Source organism: Eumetopias jubatus, unplaced genomic scaffold (assembly GCF_037043125.1).
Source record: "Eumetopias jubatus isolate StellerSeaLion01/CBP00866 unplaced genomic scaffold, mEumJub1_p1.0 scaffold_14, whole genome shotgun sequence".
NCBI classification, from domain to species: Eukaryota; Metazoa; Chordata; class Mammalia; order Carnivora; family Otariidae; genus Eumetopias; species Eumetopias jubatus.
Genome location: NW_028274820.1, coordinates 678,012 through 700,902, shown reverse-complemented (window position 1 = coordinate 700,902; position 22,891 = coordinate 678,012). Strand labels below are relative to the sequence as shown.

The window sequence follows — 22,891 nt, the reverse complement described above, 5'->3', positions numbered from 1 at the left end:
GCTCTGCGGGAGGGAAGGTGCTGAAGGTGCCCCCAGAGGAGGGGCTGGCATGCCTGCAAGATTTCTGGCTTGGGAGGAGGGGTAAGCTCCCCACTGGAGACCGTGTAGGAGAAGGGAAGGAGGGGCGGGTGCGCTGCACCAGCTCTCATGCAGACTGCTCCAACCTCTGCTTTCCAGACAAACAGACCAGCCCCAGATGCCCGGGACACCCACGGGCGGGGCACAGGTTCAGACAGGCTCATGTGGAGGAGGACTGGTCTATAAGGGGTGCCGTTTCTGGGGTCCAGACTAAGGGAACCCCTATGTCAGAAATGTCCCAGAGAAACAGAACATGACCACAGGGGAAATTTAAATTTTTCCAACAGAGATGAATCAACTCTCAGACTCTATTTGGTCAATGCATCAACACATTCTCACTTCAATACTTAAGTCACGCAGATATTCTGTACGCTTCCAGAACTCCGCAGCACTATGGGGCTGCCGGCCACATTGGGACAGAGCGGGTCTAGACACTGCAATCAGTGGTCAGGCCAGTGCAAATGGAGGAAAAGGACGACCCAGGTCCTGGGTCGGTCCACTGGCTAATCCTGCCCCCTCCCCACCCCTTCTTGATGCTCACATCCCTCCTCACCCCATCCTTGATGCCCACCCCTCTCCAACCCTGCCTGGTGCCCACACCCCTCCCCGTGTCCACACCCTCATGTTGGTACCAGGTCACCAAGTGTCCACAATTTCCCAAGAGCCTGTGGGGAAGTGATGAAGGCCAAGCTGAAATGCTGACACCTCAGGACGCTTGCTGCAAGTTAAAGACAATGTCACCAACAGACACTCAGACCTTTCTAGGCTGCCACAGCCACGTGTGGCACCAGCAATGGGAGCATTCTGATCAGACCCCACTGGCTGGAGTGGGTCCCCCTTCATCACACCTGAGTCATGGATGGGGGTGTGAGCAGCAGTGCCGGTGCCCGGCTTGAAGAGCCCCACTACTGGGCGTCAGGCAGCTAGGGCTTGCCAAGGACGCCAGGTGCCCCCCACGATCCAGAGCGTGTGGCCTGGCAGCACCCCAGGTGACGGCACGATGCCTTCTGGGGAGCCCCATCCATAGCACTTGTTTCCTCCGTCTGTTCTACTGGGCAGCGTCGGCAGAGACCCCCCACGCTGTACGGACGAGGGGCTCGACACAGGCAGGTGGCAGCGGAGCCCCCCACGTAGCCGCCACGTGTACGCGCGGCACGCCCAGCAGGCTCCATGCAAACCAGGTCCAGAAAGGAGAAGGAAAAGAGGAAAACAGCAAAGGACGGGCGAGCAGACAGACTTCTGTCTGGGCTGGGGAGCCCTGCTCCAGCCGCGGCCCAAGGCCTGGTCCCCGGTGGCTGGAGCGGGTTCTGGGGAACCTCCACACCTGAAATAAGCTCCCATGGAGACCAAAACGCACAGACACGCTTTTTCTCCTCTATGGTTGATGGTAAAAATGAAAAGCATGAATTTTTATCTATAAAAGAGCAAAAAAGCTCTCCTCTTTCTTCCACTTTAAAACAACGGAGGACCAAGAGAAATAAGCACGTCAGGAGGCCTCCTGCCAACACAGGTTTCAGGCAAGTGCACGAGATTTCCGTGGACGCCACCGCGTGCCCTTACCTCCAGCCGCCGGATGATCTCCCGTAGAGGAAGAGCCGACTCCTGCCCCCCGATGAACGTCGTGGTGGGCAGGTGAAAGACCTTGTCCAGGTCGGACTCGTCCAGGCCATAGAACCCTGCAGGGGTGAGGAGAGACGGGCACAGCCACACGGAGGCCACAGTTTATGGAAAGGGGAAGGGACTCCCCGGAGGAGAGAAAAGAGAAGAGAAAAAATCATAAAAATCTCTGATATACGTGAAAATAAGTAATATTTTACAGCCAGAAACACAAACTGTAGCAACAAACAGAAGCTGAGAATATTACTACCATCACAGCTTCAACAAGAATAAAATTCATATTATGCGTGTATTAGTCCAGTGCACTAATTATTCATAATCTAGACATAAATGTCTTTCAAGGCCCCAGGGACACAAATTTTGACTTGAAAAGGCACTGGGTAAGTTAATCGGAAAGCAAATGAGAAGTAGTTAAGGAGGGGGTTCAAGCAGAGACTGAGGACCTGGTGTGGAAGGGCCCCGTGTGAGGAGGGGACAGGAGCTGGGGGGACAGAGGCAGGGGTGACGGCTGCCCCCTGCTCTGACCACCTGTCTGCACCCGTCCTGTACAGGGCACTCGGCAGGCTTCCCCGACCCCCACTAACACAGATCTACTGACTCGTCACCAGCATGTCCCGCAGCACCCGCTACGCCAGGCACCTCTGACAGCGTATTTTGAACTGACACACCACGCGAAGGAAGGGCTCTCTGTCAGGCACGACGGGCTTGTTTCCCATCATGGCGACCATCGTGGGGAAGAGGCTGGAGGACTGTTGGGTGGCACCAAAGACTGGGCTCCCGCTGACCCTGACCCTGAGAACTCATGCCGGCTGGGCGAGGCGGATGCACCAGGGCACACCAATGTGCAGGACGCCAGCGCACCGCGGCCCGGGACACCCGGCTGTGCAAGGTCACACTCTGTCCTCGTGTCAGCCTGACTGAGCAGTGACGGCACAGGAGGGCCGGGAGCGGGCCTCCGGCCGTTGCAGGCAGAACCACTGGGAGGGCTGAAGAAGCGCCCACGTGCAGGCCCCAGCCCAGTGCTGACTCCCTGGGCGCGTGGGGGCCAGGAATGCCCAGCTGTGCCCATCCAAGCTGCCATGGGGACCACAGCCTGTATGCATTTAGCACCTCAGCACACACTGTTTAAGTCTTAAAAGCAAATTCTACGTTTTCCAAACCCTTTGTGCTTTCTTGAAACAAACGCTTTTTCACATGGGGGCAGTGACGGCCGCGGTGGCTTGGAGAAACGCACGTGCCCCTTTCCTGCTGCTATTCTACCCAGAATGGGGACGGGCCACCGCAGAGGTCTGCTGAGGCTCCGGGCGCTCACCGCCCGGCTCGTGGTATTTACGGAGGACAGCCAGAATCAGGTGGGGGCCATTCTTCCTAGATGCTGAGAACAGGCGTATACACCCCGTCGGGAACGCTCTGATCCAGGGAACCTCAGCTTGGCAGGACCCTGCCTCGGGGCGAGGGCAGCTCCTTGGCTCCGGGAACGCTCTGATCCAGGGAACCTCAGCTTGGCAGGACCCTGCCTCGGGGCGAGGGCAGCTCCTCAGCTCCGGGAACGCTCTGATCCAGGGAACCTCAGCTTGGCAGGACCCTGCCTCAGGGCGAGGGCAGCTCCTTGGCTCTGTCACCCTGTGCTGACCACTCCCGGGCTGTCCTGCTGAGCCTCCAAACGGCCAGCCCTGCTGCTATGTTCTTCAGTCACACAAGAAACTGACTCTCGGACACGTGCTTCCAGGAAAGTGGAGCAGACGTACTCCTATCCATTCCCCACTAGCTGCAATACAGAGCCCAGACATCATAGGTAAAAGAAACATAAGCCAAAGCCAGAAGGTGGAGAAGGCAGCTGACCAGCCAGTGAGGACCCCAGATTTCCTTCTGGGCTCCCACATCCCAAACTTGGGGCAAAGAACAACCTGAGAACTCCTCCAGATGTAGACCAAAAAAGCCCCAATGAAAACTGCTCTCTCTAAAGGGTCAGGAGAGGGGCAGCTGAGCAGGGCTGAGAACTCAGACAATGACCGCTCTATTCTACCCAAACATGTAGCACACACTGCAGCCCAGCCACACCCCTGCAGGCTTCGAGGCATGTCAAAGTCCAGCTCCATCCCAGGGTTTCACGGAAGGACCAACAGGGAGGGAGCCCAGACTTTGCTCCCTCCAGGAGAGGATGCACCAGCCCACTTCCCCATCCTGGCGTCGGCAGAGTCCGTGGACACCAGGGCCCCTCCCTGCCACGGCAGTGTTCAACGGGCCCTGCTGTAACAGAGATCGGAGTACAATTCCAAGTCTGGTAATACCCAAACATTCTGGTTTCAAGAAAAGAATCCCTCACAACAAGAACCAGGAATCCCTTAGACTGAATGCGGAAAGATAACCAATAGACACTAGCTCCTAGACGGACACTGGAACTACCCGCTTGGGGCTCTCCAGGAGCCATCCTCAGACGACTTTAGTGAGCACTCAGAATGTTACAGGGACGGTGGGAAGCCAAGTATCTACAAAAACTGAAGATGCAGAAAAGGACTAAACGGCAAAGTCTGAAACTGCAAAATGCAATCACCTGAATTAAAGTTGGGCAGGTGGGCTGGAGGGCAGAGAACCAGGGACCATGAAGACAGAACAAAAGAGATGAACCAATCTGAACAACAGAGAGAAATGAAGAAACCCTCGGGGACAGGTAACATAAAACAAAAGCCTTCTTGTTTGTGCCCATGAATCCCAGAAGGGGAGGAGGGTGAGGGAAGATGAGAAAAGGGACCTGGAAAATAATGGCTGAAATGCCCCAAATATGGCCAGAGACTTCAACCCACAGATCTAAGAAGCAGCGTGAGCCCACAGGAGAAACCCAAATATAACCACGCCAAAATACAGCATAATTACACTTCTCAAAATTAAAGACAAAGAAAAAAATCCTGAAAGCAGCCAGAATAAAAGGAGGGAAAAAAAACACTTGAAGGCAGAGGGTTTCTCATCGGGGGGGGGGGGCAGGACAGGGGCACATACTTTTCAGAGCCCCGTGTCCAGGGATGGCACCCTTTAGGAACGAAGGGGAAATGGAGCATTCTCAGTTGCAGGGAATGAAGACAGTCTATCACCTACAGGAATGGCTAGAGAAAATTCTCTGCAGAGAAAGGAAGTGACATCAGAAGGGATCTTAGACTTTAGGAAGGAAGACAGAATATGGAATAAAAAGTACGGGTTAGGGGCGCCTGGGTGGCTCGGTTGTTAAGCGTCTGCCTTCACCTCGGGTCATGATCCCAGGGTCCTGGGATCAAGCCCCACATTGGGCTCCGTGTTCAGCAGGAAGCCTGCTCCTCCCCCTGCTTATGTTCCCTCTCTCGCTGTGTCTCTCTGTCAAATAAAGAAAATTTTTTTAAAAAAAGTACAGGTTGGGCGCCTGGGTGGCTCAGTCGTTAAGCGTCTGCCTTCGGCTCAGGTCATGATCCCCGGGTCCTGGGATCGAGTCCCACATTGGGCTCCCTGCTCGGAGGGAAGCCTGCTCTCCCTCTCCTGCTGCTTGTGTTCCTGCTCTTGCTATCTCTGTCTCTGTCAAATAAATAAATAAAATCTAAAATAAAATAAAATAAAAAAAGTACAGGTTAATAAACCAGACTTCCCTTCTCCTCCTGGGTCTTCTAACTTAGGGCTGATGGTCGAGGCCAAACTTATGACACTGTCTGATGTGGTTCTAAACATGTAGAGAAAATATTTAAAACAATTTTATTTTAAATGAAAAAGGTAAACGGATATAGAGGAAAGTACACTTTCTACACTTCATTTGAACTCATAAAACAATGACACCAGTAGATTGTGATAAGCTGTGTATATATAATACCATACCCAGACGACCACTAAAAAGCCTGAAAACAATTGCTAAAAACACAAAGATATGAATAAAAATACCATACACAAATAAAATTGGAATTCTAAAATACAGGCTTAAAAACCCATCTGAAGTCAGGAAAAAGAGGACAGAGAAATGAAAAAGAAAACAAACACAAAATAAAGGACAAGATGTTAGACTTAAGCCCCAGCATATCAATAATTACATTAAATATAAATGATCTAAATATGCCAACTAGAAGACAGAGATTGGCAAAGTGGATTAAAAAATAAAAAAAGACCTGACGATATGCCTGTCTACAAGAAACCCACTTCAAATATGACACAGACAGATTAGAAGTACAAGGATAGAAAAAGATATAACTTGTAAACACAATCAAAAGCAGAGCTCACTCCACTATTATCAGATAAAGTAGACATCAGAGCAAAGAAAATTACTAGACACAGAAAGGGGCATTACGCGATCATAGGTCAATCCATCTAGAAGACAGAGGAATCCCAACTGTGCATGCACTCAATAATGGACCTACAAATAATGTGAACCAAAAACTGAGGAGAGAAAGGAGAAAAAGAGGTGGCTGGGTGGCTCAGATGGTTAAGCGTCTGCCTTCGGCTCAGGTCATGATCCCAGGGTCCTGGGATCGAGCCCCGCATCAGGCTCCCTGCTCAGTGGGGAGCCTGCTTCTCCCTTTCCTTCTGCTCTTCCCTCTGCCTGTGCTCTTTGGCTCTCTCTCTGTGTCAAATAAATAAATAAAACCTTAAGAAAAAAAAAGAAAGAAAGGAGAAACAGAGAAACCCACAGGTATAGTTGGAGACTTCAACTCTTCTCTCTCAATAATTCATTTAAAAGGAAAATAGAAAATTGCCAAAGATATAGAAGGACTCAACAACCACCAACCAACAGGATCTAATGGGCATTTACAGAACACTTCGCCCGACAACAGCAGAATACACGTACTTCCCAAGTGCCCATGGAACATATGCCAAGACAGACAGTTCACTGGACCATAAAAAATGGTCAACAAATTTAGCAGAACTGAAATCATACAGAATGCATTCTCTAACCACAATGGAATCAGACTAGAAATCAGTAACAGATAAAAGGAAAGTCTCCAAATTATTAGAAATGAAACAACACACTCCTAAATAATCCATGGATGACAGAGGAAGTATTAAAGGGTATCAATACATGGAACTGAATGAAAATGAAAATATGACATACCAAAATTTGTGGGACAGCTAAAGCAGTTTCCCAGAGAGAAATTTACGGCACTAAACACACACATTACAAAAGAGGAAAAGTCTCAGGGTGTCTGAGTGTGGCTCCGTCAGTTAAGCGTCTGACTCTTGATTTTAGCTCAGGTCATGCTCTCAGGGTCGTGAGATCGGCTCTGCATCAGGCTCCATGCTTAGCATGGAGTCTGCTTGGCATTCTCCCTCTCCCTCTGCCCCTCACCCTGTGCACTCTCTCTCTCCCTCGCTCTCTCTAAATAAATAAATAAAATCTTTAAAAAAAAAAAAAGGAAAAAGCTCAACTCAGTAATCTAAACTCCCACCACAAGAACCTAGAAAAGGAGGGGGAAAAACCCACACAAAAAGGAGAAATAAGGAAATAATAAAGATAAGAACAGAAATCTATTTAAATCAATTGCATTGAAAACAGCAAAACAACAGAGAAAAGTCAACGAAACAAGGAGCTGGTTCTCTGAAAAGATCAGTAACACTGACAAACCTCTAACAAGACGAACAAAGGAAAAGGGGCGCCTGGGTGGCTCAATCAGTTAAGCGTCTGCCTTCGGCTCAGGTCATGATCCTGGGGTCCTGGGTTTGGGCCCTGCATCGGGCTCTCCACTCAGCTGGGAGTCTTCTTCTCCCTCTCACTCTCCCTCTGTGCACACACGCTCTCTTTCAAATAAATAAAATCTTAAAAAACAAAAGAAAACACTAACAAAGACACAAATTACCAATATCAGGAACAAAACAAGATAGCAACACAGACCACACAGATATCAACAAGATACTAAGGGAATACTATGAACAACTCTATATATGTACACTTGACAACTCCGATGAAACATACCATTCCTAGAACAAATACGAACTGCCACTACTCCCCCAGTATGAAACAGATAATTTGCAATAGTTCTGCAATATTTTTTTTAAAGACTTATTTTATTTTATTTTATTCATTTAAGAGAGAGACATAGAGAGAGAGAGAACATGAGCAGGGAGAGAGGTGGAAGGAAAGCAAGAAGCAGGCTCCCCGCTGAGCCAAGAGCCCAATGTGGGTCTTGATCCCAGGACCCTGGGATCATGACCTGAGTTGAAAGCAGATGCTTAACCATCTGAGTCACCCAGGCACCCCAATAGCTCTACAACTATTAAGGACATTGAATTCTGAAATAAAAAGCTTCTGAAAAAGAAATCTCCAAACCCACATGGTTTTGTTGCACAATTATACCAAATGCTTAAAGAATTAACACTAGCTCTAAAATCTCTTTCAAATATTAAGCAGAAAAGGAAAAACAACAACTCATTTTAAATGAAAAAAAATTACAAACCAATATCCCTGATTAATATAGATGCAAGAAATACATAGGTGCAGCAATATTTAAAAAGAATTTGGCACCACAACCAAGTGAAGTTTATTCCAGTGATACAAGGTTGGCTCAATATCTGAAAATCAGTGTAATCTGCCATACTATGAAGTTAAAGAAGAAAAATCACCCGACTGTATCAATAGATGGAGAAGATTTTTACACTTCTTCAAAATAAAAACTAGCAAAAAAATAGGAAGAGAAGGGAACTTCTTCAACTTGATAAGATCTACAAAAAATCTATAGCTAATATTATACTTGGTGATGAAAGACAGAACTTTCCCCCTAAGATCAGAAACAAGGTAAAGATGTACATTCTCAGGACTCTTAACATAGTGCTAAAAGTTCTAGCCAAGGCAATTAGGCATGAAAAGGAAATGAAAGGCACACAGGTTAAAAAGAAAGAAATAATTGTTCCTCTTGTCAGATGATATGATTATCTACACAGAAAATCCTAAGGAATCTACCAAAAAAAAAAAAAAAAAAGTCCTAGAATAAGTGAGCTCAGCAAGGCCACAGAATATAATATAAACACAAAAATCAACTGTATTTCTATATATTAGTAATGATATGTAGACACTAAAATTAAAAAGAAAAAGAACCTTGGGTATAAATCTAACAAAACACACACAGGACTTGTACACTGAAAACTACGAAAAGCTGATGAAATAGATCAAAAAAGATCTAAATAAATGGAGAGGTGTACTATGTTCATGGATTGGGAGGCAATGGAGTAAACACGCCAATTCTCTTAAATGGATCTGTAGGTTTAGCACCATTGTTACCAAAATTTCAGCAAGTTGTTTTGTAAACACAAACAAGCCTTCTCTCAAATTCATCTGGAAAGGAAAAGGCCAAAACAGTTCTGAAGCAGGAAAATAAAGCTCAGTAGCTACGGTAACCCAGAGAGTGACAGTGGTTGGGGAGCAGACACACAGACTATAGGAAAGGATCGAGAATCCAGGAACAGATCGGCGCAAGTCAATCCAACTGATTTTTGACAAAAATGCAAAAGCAATTAAACAGAGGGAAGACAAAGTTTCCAGGTGTTGGGGAAACCAGACATCCATAGGCAAAAAACAAAAAAAAACCCCTTGACCTGAACTTCAGGTTTTATACAGAAATTAACTCAAAATGGATTGTAGATTTAAATATAAAATGCAAAACTAGAAAACCATTAGAAAAATAGATAGGAGGGGTGCCTGGGTGGCTCAGAAGGTTAAGAGGCCAACTCTTGATTTCAGTTCAGGTCATGATCTCTGGGTTGGGAGATCAAGCCCGGCGTCAGGCTACTTGCTTGGTGTGAAGCCTACTTAAGATTCTCTCTCTCCCTCTGCCCCTCTCCCCACTCACACTCTCTCTTTAAAATAAATAAATACATCCTAAAGAAAAAAAAATACATAGGAGAAAATCTGGGTTCTGAGGTTTGGCAACAAAAGCACAATTTATAAAAGGGAACACTGACAAGCTAGACTTTATCAGAATTTAAGATTTTGCCCGGCAAAAGACCTGATTAGCCAAAGAATGGGAACAATGCAAAGGTCATCCGAGTGAATGAATAGTGGAAGCAAGTGTGGTACACCCATGGCAAGGAGTTCTGCTCAGCAAGAAGGGAAAAGCCAGTATTACAAAGCCACCTGGCTCAAATCCCAGAAAAATCAGGTTGATTGAAAACTGGCAATTCCAAAATGTTACACACTGTGATTGCATTTGCATAACATTCTTGCACTGACGAATTACAGAAATGGAGCCCAGGGTAGTGGCTGCTGGGGTTAAACGGGAGTGGGATGGAGGAGAAGCGGGGGTGGCTAAGGAAGGCCCCCCGAGGTGACGAGGTGACGTGTGGCCAGCACCCTGGTGGGGTGTGCTATGGTGTACAAGACATTACCACCGTGGGACTGGCTGTGAGGCACGAGGCTCCCTGTGAATTCTTACAACTGTGTATTAATGTATGATGATCGCAAAAAGAAAAAGTGTAATCAAAACTGAGGTCTCACAGCTACGATCAGATGGAGGAAAACGAGAACTTCTCAGGGCCACCTAGCATGGAGGGAAGACTGGCCACCGGGGGAGTGACAACAGGCAGATGGCCCCCAGCACCTCACTCTGGATTCTTCAAAGGTGCTTTGCCCAGAACCATGGGTCACTGAGGATTCCTTACTTCATGGAGTAAGTTTTTATCAATACTTCAATTATCCTTCAAACATGGGAAGATCAACAGAGAAGTCTCATCCCAAATGCCCAGGAAGCAGAATCTGAAAGAATCCAGAGCCCAGTCAAAGACACAGTGCAGAGGTGGAGGAAAGGGTGTGCCGACATGCAGAATGCCGTGTGGCCTCCGCCCCCTGCCGGCTCGGCAGGAGCTCCAGGCAGCCTGCGCTAGAAAACAAGCTCAGCCAAGCGGAGGAGGCAAGACACACGGGGGGGGGGGGGGGGGGGGTGGGTGGGGGGGGTGGGGGGGGGTGAGAATGGACAGAAACAGGTATGACACAGAAGTGGCGATCCCTGCTGGGTGACAGCTGAATGACGGGACAACGCACTTCAGTACAATTAACAGTCAACTTTCCCCAAATTGCATGCTAGGAAAAGTTGCACATCCTGTTCAAATGAGGTCCTCAGCTCCAGAAAGGTGAAAGGCGCATTATTTTCCTACCTCCTACTGTTAGCATTCGGAGTCGTTCCTTGAACACTGCAAGGTCTGAGAGGCAGAGTGAGGTGGCGTGGGTGAGCGCAGAAGGAAAAAGACAGCGAGAGTTAGTTCAGGACCCGGCCATCCCAACCCTGCACCGTCACCGCGGTCACGGGGGTCACAGACACCGTCACACAGACAGACACCGAAGGGGGACAGGGTGGGGCTCAGGGAGCGGCCACTACTGGGGTACCTGTGGGAACTGCTCAGAAACGGCTGGAATGAGGTGAGCCCAAAGGAGGGAAAGGCCACTTCCTGACTCAGGAAAGACCTCCTCGCTTCCTCGTCCTGAAGAAGAGGCTGACACAGCGCTCTCCTGGGAAATCAAACCCACCCAACCTAGCTTTGGGGTGACAAAACCAGGGAACAGAAAATGAAAAGGCCTAATTTCTAGCAGACGGTCCTCACAAGTGGGGCAGCAGATAACGGGCTAGACCCTAACCCTCCAGAGTCTGACGGGTTCTAAGGACAGAGGTGGGTCCTTGGTCCCCGCTCAGCGACACGGCAGAACCGGGAGGGAGCTCAGCTGCACAGAACCGCCCCAGGACTGCCCACGGTCCTCCTGCGGCAAGCCTTCAGGGCCGCTGGTGAAAGCCAAGGTGTTCATCTGGAGACAAAAAGCACCTTCCTTCTCCTGACCCTGGTCCCCCGGGGACCGGGGTCTGGGAGGGTTGTGGCGGCAGGGCACACAAGGGCAGGCAGCTGAGTGGTGGGGGCGTGCTCACGGTCACCGCAGCTGCTCCCTGCCCGGCAGTGCAGAGGAAGGCCAGCGGACGCTGCCTTGGAGGTGGAGAGCAAAAACTGAGTCAGAGGAGGCAGGGCCCCCTGCTTGGGGTGGGCAAGCCCTACTCCTTGCCCGTGGGGACAGCAGCACCCAGCAAAGACCATAGAGCCAGTGGCTCTTAAGACAACAGATCATCCAAGCTCCTCACAGAAGTGTGGACGCCTTGCTTATGGGCAAGAAGAAAGAATCTTCCTTTTTCTCCTGCAATCCTCAGAATTGAGACAGAGGACCATGCCCCACCCCAACAGCGAACTGCAAGCGTGCCCTATCTTTAGAAACTCTATAGGTGACATGTGGAATGTCTTCAAATGCTGACATCTGTTCATTCCGGGTACTGGTTCTGTGGATGCTGGCATTCTTATCTGTACTTCCTGGCAGATTTAACAGAAGACACGAACAGCCGGTGTTGTGTCATCTGCAGAGAGCACACGGGGGTCCCTGCAACCCACACGTTACTCCCTGATGAGCACATGACCCTGCTGGAGACACGGAGCGGCTGGGATTCGGCCACAGTGCCCCCCGGCCTGCCTGGGCGTCCGGGAGGACACCTTTGCACGGCATGGCCCCTGCGACCTTGGCTCGGTGTGAGCCCGACCCCCAGCTCTTCACTCATGGCCGCACACGGCAGCCCACAGGTGTCAAGTGAACTGCTCTGTGCTGCTCCGAAACTACGAAAGCTGACTAAAGATCAACTCTGTTTTAGTTACCCTCCCCAGATGTCAGGGGAGCAAAAGTGGCCGTGGTGGGCACGAGTGCTCTAGAAGGTCAGCAGGCTGGCAGCGAGACCCCAGTCCTGGCCCCGCCGGAATGAGCTAGCCCACTGACACGGTCAAAGTGTTGCCATTTTGGACTTCTGATTTGGCTTTTTAACTACAGGCACACCTTGTTTGATCACACTTCACAGATACTGAGTTTTTTGTGTTTTTCTTTCTTTCTTTTATAAATTTTAGGAATTTACAACTTTGTGGCAGCCCTGTACCTAGTACACCCACGGGCCCCATTTCCCCAACAGTATTTGCTCACTTCCTGTCTCTGCGTTGCATTTTGGTAATTCTCACCATATTCCAAACTTTTCACTCTTATCCTACCTGCACGGTGCTGTGATGTGCTGACCCCTGATAGCTCAGAGGGCAGTTGGTGGGATGGTGTGCACGCTGTCTTTGCTCTGACACAGTGTGGCTATTGCACACTTGCTCGGCCACGGTGCAGACCTTGCTCGTGGGCGCACAGGGAACCAAAGAGCTCGCTTTATGGCTGCGCTGGCTCTCCTGTGCTGGTCTGGAGTTAAGCCCGCAAGACCTCAGCTCAAGCTCATTTCCTGAGACGGGCGGTGTGCAAACACCAACGGCAAACAAGAGAAGCGTCATGGTTTCCTCCCTGTGATCTACAGAATGGGTTTCAAGTTCCCCTGTAATTACGTTTCAACCTCACATCGCAGTAAATGTCTGTCACCTCTGTCCCCGTGAGCAATCACGGTACACATCTACACAGACCCAGAGGCGCCGGCACATCAAAGCTGGAGTCTAATTCACACACTGCACGTGAAAGCAAGACACAGAAGGCAGGTCAGTGGGACCTTTCTGCGCATCCCAGACCAGCCGAGGGTGGCTCAGCTCCCTCCCCACCCGAACAAAGCCAGCGCTGCATGCCCACACAGGACAGAGGTGTGGCTACACACAGTTTGTTTGTAGTGAAGACAGCAATGACCCTGACCCTGCAGGACTCCCTATCTGGACCTTTCCATTGATAGTCACACCCTAACCCTAATTTAGGGCCAACCAGAAAGGCCTCGCTAGGAAACCTGATCCTGTCCGGACCTCCTGAGGGATTCAAGGTGGAACATGCACCTCATGTCAGTGCTCCCGACCCTCGTCCACGGGCGTGGGTTTGACGGGGCAACCGGGTACAGATGAGGATGCATTCCTGGGGCCTACCTGGAACCCGGCTCCTGACAAAACACATCCTGGGGAAAGGTACCCTGTTGCTAATAATCATCCACCCAATTATGGACCAGTTGAGAAACTGTACTGACGTTCGTTTAAATTTAAAATCTTAATTACCATCATCACTCCTCAACAATGTTTCTGCTGCACTGGTGGAAGGCAGTATGTTCTGTGTGTGTGCCACATCTGCTGGTAACCCCAGCATCCTGACCACCCAGGAGCCCTGCACGCCCGCCGAGTCTCCTGTGACAGGTAAGAGCCTGCCCGTGAATTCTCTCCACCCGTCACTTTGGGGACCAGGAGAATGCATGTGACATCAGGGTAGGGACCCTAGGCCCACAATTCCCAACCTTCCAAACCAGTCAAAGGTCAAGAGCTTAATGGAAATTATTTCACACAATCTACTTTATTTAAAAAACTAGGAGCGGACATAGCCCTGCTCGCGCGGCAGACCAGCATCAGTGGCCCTCGGAGATAGCCTGCTGCCCCCTGGGCTCACGCCTGACCACTGCTGCCCCTCCACCCACCTGCTTCCCCAGCACTACAGCGTGCTCTCAGACGTGTGGGGAGCGAGCATCTCCCGAACCTGGGTTCCCCACAAGGGGATGGAGAAACTGCCTGCATCCACAGGGAGAAAGGAGAGGTCAGCCCAGAGGAGGCACAAGAAGGACGCAGGCCCCACACAGAACACGCAGGCCACCCTGCTCTGGCCCCAGCTCCAGGGCTCCCTCACCACGATCAGCTCTGGTGTGACCCCAGGCTGCGTGCTCCGTCCCTCGGTTTCTTGAGTTTACCTCATTACCAGAGAGCCTAGCAGCGACCTAGCTCGAAAGATTGTAAACAATTGCACTAGCTCACAGCTTCGTGGAGCTTAGGAAGCTCCAGGCACTGTTCTAAGGAGTTTATTTAATTCTGAAGCTGCCTTACAGATGAGGAGGTGCAGACACACGGCTGGTCCTGGCTGAGCCAGGGCTCCCGCCCGGGGAGCTAACTCTGAGGCCAGGCCCGTGGCCCAGAGGAAGCGAGGGGCATGGAAGTACCCAGAAGTGTCCAGGTCCATGAGCAGCAGTTGGGCTGGACCGGCTGTTTTCCAGAAGACCTGCACGCACCAAAGGTGATACAATTCCAAACTAACTTTCCTGCAGATTCACTATTTCTGCTTTTTGCACCCAGAGAAAGAATTCATCACAACTATTTCAAATTCTCAAGATGAAAATGCACTTTCCTCTACAAAGCAGGGGATTGCTCCCCGACTTGGTCCTGGTGGTTCTGAAGGGCTCCTGGCCAGGGGAGGCAGCATCTCTTCCTCAAAAGAGCCCGGGGGGCTCTGGGGCCACATCTGTGTGGCTCTCCTCGTGCATCACAAACTTTCAGGGCACTACTCTAGGGGGGGAATGTAGGGTGAGGCCACGGTGGCCGGGAGCAAACTGGGAAGAATGACAGAGGCCCTGCCCCCACCTCTGCATCTGCCCTCGACCAGCGCCGGGACAGGGACACTGGAGTGTCCCTGCACGGACCAGCCGGGCTGGGACTGTCGGGGGACCTCTAAGCAACCTTTGCTGGTGCCTGCAGGCTGCGGCTCTGTCCTGCCTTACCAGTCTCACGTGGGACCGAGCACAGCTTTACATCTCCCCACCCCCCGAAGTTTGAATGAAGAGCGGAGAACCACCAAAAAACACCCATTTTAATACCAAGAAACTGACGACCATGAATGAGCCACAGGGTGATGCAGTTTGGGGCGGGAGAGGGTGCCCCCTACCTCCTGTGCCCCCTTTCCTGTTGGAATGCCTCACGGTGTCAGAGGCCCTCACCCCTCTCTGGAGAGAGGCCCCAGGACTTCAACACCTGGGGGAGCCACCGAGGGGCTTCAGGACAGGTGAGCACAGGCTGTGTGGGGCGGGGTGCCGCTGGGGCTGCGTGGGAGAAGGAGAGGGGAAGCAGCCCTGGACCCCCCCAGCAGTGGGGGGTCTTTCTCCAGTGAAGACAGTGGTGACAGACTGCTAGCTAACACGGACCTTGGAGCCGATGCCATCAGAAACCTCGCCTTACCTGGCTCGAGGCTGACCACCCACGCCACAGCCCAGGGGTGCCTACAGAGTGCTGGGGCATCACAGAGGGTTAGAGACCACTGCTCGAGGAGGTGAGTTCCATCCCCTCCCGGAGAGCAGTATTAGGGCAGGGAGGCAATTGTGAGTTTTATTAGCATGCACAGTGCGTCCGGTGGGCATCTGGCCATTTCCGGATCAGTCATCTCAGCACAGGTTAGCGGCACGGTGACTGAGAGCAGATTAACTTGAGAAAGCAACTGCAGGGTGAGCCCAGCCGTGCCCCTGTGTGTGCTTCCTGGTGGCAGAGGAGGGAGCAGGGACGCGTGACAGCAACTGCCTGAGCGCCACGCACCTCCCCGCGCGCTGGGGTGCCTTCCAAAGTTTCCTTCCTCAGTGTGATCACCAGCGTTTAGGAATCAACACCCAGTGCACAGCGCGCTCTGGAACCCGCCCGTTAAAGGCAGGCCGTGCCGTGTGCCAAGGAGCCCAGCACGCAGTGAGGCCGCGTCGTCGGGCGGAGGCTATGCTGAACCAGGACTTGGAAACCAAGCCAGCAGAGCCGGCGTCTGGCATGTCAGGTGACCCCCCTGCCCGGGAGGTCATCTTTTCCTCGGTGCCACAAACCTTGTCTGCCCCAAATTTTACTCTCCAATTTTGAGACTCAGACAATTGAGCTCATGGAGTCTGGCTGAAAAGCTGGGATAAAAGTAACTTGCCCCAAACATGCTAAATTTCAAGTGATCAGAACGAAGGAAACTTAAGAGCCTCTCCCCTCCGTCTGAGGACGTCCTGGCCGCCACAGCTGTGACGCAGAGCAGCTAAGCAGCGCAGCGCTGGCCGCTCCCAGACCCTCACCAAGTTTGTCTGTGGAGGAGATAATGTCAGCGGGCACGGACGAGTCCAGATCGGCGTCCAAAATCCCCAGGGGGTCCAGCTGCGCTACATGGTGCCCTCGTATCTACGGACGGGCCAGCGAGGTAGGGGGACACACACAAAAGGACAGGAGAAAAAAAAGAGGGAAGGGGTAAAAAAAAGTAAAATTACATTAAAATTAGCATTTACAGATTAATTCTCACCCACGTTTGAAGAAACAGTTACCGGAGCATCATCAAAATTTACACAACTAATTCCGAGAGGATCAAGTTTTGCAATGTGGTGACCCCTGACCTGGAAGCAATAACACAAGCAGTCGTTAAGCAAGACCCGCGGGCTGTGGGGGGGAAAAGTTACACTCGGTCAAACTTGAACCCAAACTAACAAAATTAGTTAAAAAAAAAAGCCTTCAAATATTTTATCGTGAAAGTGTCTTGTGCTTATAAAAAGAGATAAACTCGGGTCACAGTAAACTTGGCAGTTCTGGGGACCCTTGCAGTTCCCCTGGTAAATGAAGTGGGACGTGGTTGTGCCTGCATGGGGCCGTGCACCTCAGCATGTTAGTGCCCCAAGGAGCGGAGCCCAGGCCCCGCCGAAGGGCGCTAGGGCTTCGGTCTCTGATCTGAACTGTCTAAGAAGCCAAAGGCGGAAGACAATCCCTCCCAACTTCAAGTCTTGGCTACCTGACCCACGACTGTTTGCTAGCAGTTTGAGAGGGGGTGGCTGCCAAGGGGGACCTGCGACTGTGTGAAGCTACTGAGGCTACACGAGGCAGGCAACAGTCAGAACACACCAAATGCACTTCCTTCCTCCAGAAATGCCCACTGAACAATGCTCCAGAGCACACGGCCATGCCGGCCACATGGCTCGGAGCGTCTGTCCACTCACCAGGACCTGCTGTCCCGACCCGTGGCGTCTCCTGGAAACGTACCCAGGAGAGACAAGAACTCCATGTGGTCCATGGAAGAGGCAGCAGCAGGGGAGCCCAGGTGCCTAGGGACCCTGGAAAGGACTCCCCCCAGGCCTGACTTCTTCTCCTGTCCTCAGAGCTACTCTCAGAACAGGTGTTCCGGTCTGAATTCTGGGCTCTTCCCTGCCAGGTGGAGAAAGGTGGGGGGAGCCCCACGTGTCCTGCCCAACAGCCTCTGATGGCATGGACTGCTAACTGGAAGGCTCTTGGAGGCCGCCCTGCCCCTCACCCACCTCTCATGCACCCATGGGCTCTGCTTGTCCCAAACTCTACGGGTTCGTTTCCTCTTGTCGTACGTGGGTGCTGGCGACTGAGAAGGGGGCACACCCCTTCCGGTCACTGCTCCCTCCTGGTTATCAGCAGTCCCCCTGACAGACCGGCAAGGACTGCTTTTCCCTGCCCACCAGTTTTTCTTGTCAACTTGTGGAAAGAAATCGGGAGCTATTTACAGGGCAGGTGCTACAGGCAGCAAGGACGTGCTCAAGCAGGGTCAGACTGTCTGTCCCGCTCTTCCGCCCCTGGCATATTTCGTGTTTGCCTCCCCAGGCTCCCGGGCAGGGAGAGGTGCCTGGTTCCAAGACAAGTCACTTGGGGCGCCCTCCGTTACTGATGTACTGCCGGCCGGTGGGTGGGCCTTACCTGGTAGGCTCTGATGAGAGACTGCACTGCCAGGTGGTCCTCCACCAGCTTGTCCACGTTGGGCTGGGCGTCCACCAGGGGCTGTGCTCGCGCCATGGCAGACAGGGCGCCCGGGCTCAGGGGGAGCGGGCTTTGGTAGGCGGTGCCCGGCGGCGCTCCAGCATTGGTGTTGCGGAAAAAAATGTCCCATGACTAAAGACAAAGAAGGAATTCGCATTACCCCATGGCTCACCTAGGATGTAGGACTCATTTTTAGCCCCAAAGAACAGTGTTCTTGGCAGGCAAGTCACGTCCTGGTTATATTCACCCACCAGCAGGCTGGTGGGGCCGACTTGCTCCTACGCTGGACAGCCCGATTCCACCCCAGAAGGGTGGGGCCCTGCTTCCATTATTCCCCCGGGATGCCCCCTCTTACCCCCCACCCCTAAGACGCAGATGATATAAGGCTGCCCTTCCATCAAAACCCCGAAGGCCCAAGGTTGTGCAGCTCTGCGGCACTCCAGTGACATGCCAACTGCTTCCGTGGCAGGCGGCCTGGGATACAGGTAAACAGAGGCCTTCCCGCCCCATCTGGCCCCGGCCCGGTTATCTGGAAGACCAGTGCTCCTGGCCCTTGTCTGCAGCTGCGCCGACGGGACCACCTGAGGGGGGCCGAGCATTCCAAGTGTCTCTCCAGACCCAGAGGCTGGGCACAGTCTTGGGGGGCCCGGGCTGGCCTTGCTCATGCTTGTGTTCCCAGGTGCAAGATGGAATTGGGGCCCTTGTAAGGAGCCCAGGGCTCGTATCTGGAAGCCTGCCATGCTCCTTCACTGACTGCTAGAGAAACAGCCTTGTCCGTAATTCAGGAGGGCCACTTAGGAGACGCGGGGGTGCGGGCTCAGAGACTGAACTTGGGATCTCAGCTCCGATACATGGGGAGTCACCCAACTTCCTGTGCTCTGTCACCTGTAAGAGGAGGGAAGACACCCGTGTGTAACCCTCGCAGGTCTGTTGCAGAGATCGAATCACGTGGCTAAAGACTCTCAGAACGTAGTCTGTGGGCAGCAAGAACTTCACTGGTGTTACCGCTGCTTGTGATTTCCTCTGTGCTAACACGAACGATCTCATTTCCTTCTGACCTTCTGTTCTCGGTATTCTGTGCTTGAAAGATTCCATTTGCAATTTACAGAGATACCATGAACTGTAACAATTTATCACCTCAAGCAAAGATGTAAGGTTTCCAAAAAAACATATTTCTGAGCTCAGAGAAATGAAGGCTTAGTAACATTCCTTTGGAAAAAAGAACACTATTGAAAACCAGCAAGTTCAGACACACAAAAATGTCGTCCTTCCTCAGCGTCTGAGGATCTTCCTGTAGTAAGCAGACTGAGACCCATGACAAACACCGCTGGACTTCTGTGCTCACCATCCCAGGAGGAGCTACCGGAACGCCGTCCCGAGGAGCTCGGCCGGGGCTCGGGGGGCATCGCACGGGTGGCCCATATGTGGACTAACGCCATGGCGTGGGTCCTCATGGTCTTCTGGCTTTCTCAGGCAGGCTCTGCTCAGGGCTGTTTGGGGCCCCTGACTGACCCGTCACAGGCTTGTCACCAGCGCAGGCCTGGCGCATTGCGTCACGTGGAGCAGTCTGGCCTCTCCCTACAACTGCTTTGGAGGAAGCTTTGCAGAACGTTTAAATCATTCTACAATAAGAACATATTCCTTGTGTGTTCAGAAAACATAATTTTTAAAAATCAAACCATTAGCGGGATGACCATCCAACATGGAGTTGTACACTTCATGTGATTTTGTGTCTCAATAACAATTTTAAAATGTTTTAACTCATTAGTCCGGGTTTTACTGTTTCTATCTTTCTGGTTAATTTTTAGCGTGTCAGCTGATGGTAGACAGGATGTGGGGCTCTCTCCTGGCACCTGCCTTAACACCGACATAAAGCCCCTTGTGCCATGAAAACTGATAGCCGGGGCACCCTCTGCAATCCAGGACTCGGGGGCCCAGGCCATCCCGTCACCCTTCACCCCTCAAACTGGTGCCGCCAACTCTCTGGCCCTCCTCCGACATGGGTGAAAGGCAGCGTGTTCATGAGGGAAGACAGCTGCCTTCATTTTGGGAGGGAAAGAGAGGCCACCTGAGTATCGACTCCTTAGGGAAGGGAACGCTGCCTCTCTGCTCCCACCTGCTTCACTACAAGGACACAAGGAGCTAACACACCGGACCCCCCACATACTTCTGACCTTGTGGAGCTTTTCCAGCATGTCCGAGTGAGCCCCTGCATCTGGGGTGGGGCTCTGGCCCAGGGCTCTCGCTGGCCTCCGTCCAGGCCTCCAGTGACTGAGGGCCTGGCCCAGAAGGAGCCCCTCGGAGGCGGCAATGAGGCAAAAGCCAACAGCATGCCACCCAGAGCACTGGATGGCCAGGCCATGGGGACGGCTGCAGGGACATGGGTCAGCGGGCAGCCCTCATGTAAACACCATCGCTCACCCGCCCACCCTGCCGAGGAAATGCAGACACGAAAGGCCTCTCCAGCAGAGGCAGAGGGCACAGCCAGAGACAAAAGCTGCAGGGGCCCCATCCAGCCCAGGTCCAGGAAGTGGGGGGCACAGGCAATCGCCACCTCTCAATCAGGCCTCCTCTCTCTGACCTTCTTTTGTGCTTGGAATAAAACTCCAGGTGATTTCCAATTGGCTGAGGACAAACGCACAGCCGCAAACTCTGCTGGTACCGGAGGCGGTCAGAAGAAACTGGTTCATGCCAGTCTTGCAAGGACGGGGAGCCAGCAGCAGGACCACGGTGGGAATGCGGCGCCTGCCTCCCATCACTCACCCCCACACCCAGCCGGCTTGGACACCCCCCCCCAACAGCAGCAAGCCGCCTTCCACCAAGACCCGGGAGGCTTTCACATGCAGACCTCTGCAGCGGGAGTCCGGGGTGGCGTGACTGCACGCACTTGCACACCCATCGCCCCTCAACCTAAAACGGGCACGTTTCAGGGTCACTCAGACCTCACCAAAGCTGACTGAATATGTCTCTGGAAGTGGAGGTCATGTTTTGGTTGCAGGCCTCACCACCCCACAGAGCCGCTTCCATCCCTCCAATGGTTTCTGCTGCCCAAGGAACCTCTCTCCCTCCCTCACCCCTGGCACCCGAACACGGGGGGTGGGGGGGGAGGGAGGGACACGGGGCCTTGTCATCACCCAGAGAGGGCTTCCTGTCTGAGGGGTGCAGCCCTCGCTGGTGCACACCTGGGCAGCAGGTTTTACAGACCTGCAAGCTCGCCGGCTGCCATACTTGGTGGAGAGGGGGCTGCGAGGCTGCAGCGGCCTGTCAGGGGAGCCCCTCCCTCTGGAGGAGGAAGCTTCCAGAAGAGGATGTCTGCCCCTGCCCACCTGCTCCTTGAGGCTGGCAGTGTGAGGCCGTCATGCCGCTGAGGCGAGTGGCCCCAGGCTTCTGAGTGTGCGTGTGCACATGCGCACGCGGCACATTCGTGTTCCTCTCCGAGCCAAACTCATTCCTCGTCTGGACACCCCAACCCTGTGGCTCCAGCAGTAACTGCAGCGACAAAGCAGAAGTGAAAGAAGTCCAGGGACCGGCCAGTGGGGCAGATTTCACAGCACAGACTCTAAGAGCGCGACCGGCAAAGTCTCTGGAACATCCACGACCAACAAGGCACAGTCGACCCTGGCTGCGGTCTGGGGCTGCGGTACTTGGGCCCAGAGGGTGGCCTTCTATGTCAGACGCAGCTGGGCACGAGGCCCAGCCCACCCCGTCCAGCCATGCGCTCACTGCCTCCTCCAAGTGCCATGCAAGCCACCAGCCGCCACAGACTCATGCCGGGGTCCAGATACCCTGTCGCCAACCTCTCCATCCGCCTCTGGCGCACAACTAACCCACCGACGAAACTCTCCGTCCCCCTGCCTGCCCTTGAACCTACCAGTGGCTGCTAACGGACACTCTGTCCTCTGTGCACCGCTGGAGAGGGAGTGGTGGCCTGACCACCAGGAGGATGAGAGAAGGCGCCTGCCTCCGGGGGGCCAGCTCCTCGACCCAGCAGGACGGGAGGCTTCCAGGGATGTTCTGCCCGCGCAGGAGCGGTCTTCCCAAAGGCACTCAGGACGTGCGCAGGCAGTGCTCTGTGACAAGGTGAGCACTGTCACTCACAAGTTTAATCCCATGGACACCCGCTGAGGCTGCCTTTGCGCAGCCTGCTTTTCAGGTTTGGGGACAGGTGGACGACCACACAGAACCCCTCCCTCAGGAACGGCAGGAACAGGAGTGAGCATGGGAATTCGGGACAGGCACGGGGGCAAAGGTGGAAGATGGCACTTCAGGGGCAGCCAGTGCCATGAGCCCTGCAGGACAGGGTGACCCGGTAGAGACAAGACTGCAGAGTTGGATGGAGCCAGGCCACAGGCCACGTGGGAAGAGGGGACAGCCATCAGCGGAGCTGAGACCATCACTTGTTGCTAAAACGACCTCACCAAAACACGGTAGGTTTTAAGTGTGAATGAGTAGAGTATTATGGTTGAAACGACATTAGAATTCTTATTTTCAATTTTACGTAAACGAAAGCATTCACCTATAGCCTACGAAGCTCTGTTCCAAAATCCATCACCCCCACACCCTGCCAACCTCCCAGACCTCCCGTACCCATGACGGGCTCTCCTGGTCATCACACACCATCTCTACCTAAGCAGAGGAAGCCCTTTGAAGGCTGCGCACATGTCCCTTTTCCTCTGCAACGTCCTAAGGAGGCTACTCCAGGCTTTGCACACAGTAGAGTCAAATTCAGACAGGTTCAGACTCCTCCACAGGGTGA

At 52.6% G+C, this 22,891-nt stretch overlaps 1 protein-coding gene across 7 annotated transcripts in view; it reads right to left on the bottom strand.

The window, feature by feature from the left end:
- The window catches only part of OGDH (oxoglutarate dehydrogenase), a 70,107-nt gene that overhangs the window by 26,620 nt on the left and 20,596 nt on the right, over positions 1-22,891 (bottom strand). For 4 of the 7 annotated variants that reach the window (XM_028095409.2, XM_028095414.2, XM_028095412.2 and 1 more), the window contains exons 3-5: positions 18,076-18,267; positions 16,449-16,551; positions 1,639-1,754 (exon numbers count right to left, since the gene is read on the bottom strand). In XM_028095409.2, the coding sequence (XP_027951210.1) occupies positions 1,639-1,754; positions 16,449-16,551; positions 18,076-18,267 (411 nt within the window). Of the gene's footprint in view, positions 1-1,638; positions 1,755-12,690; positions 12,779-16,448; positions 16,552-16,669; positions 16,761-18,075; positions 18,268-19,020; positions 19,183-22,891 lie in introns of those variants that run through there. The other 3 variants (XM_028095413.2, XM_028095410.2, XM_028095415.2) reach the window with 3 other exon arrangements.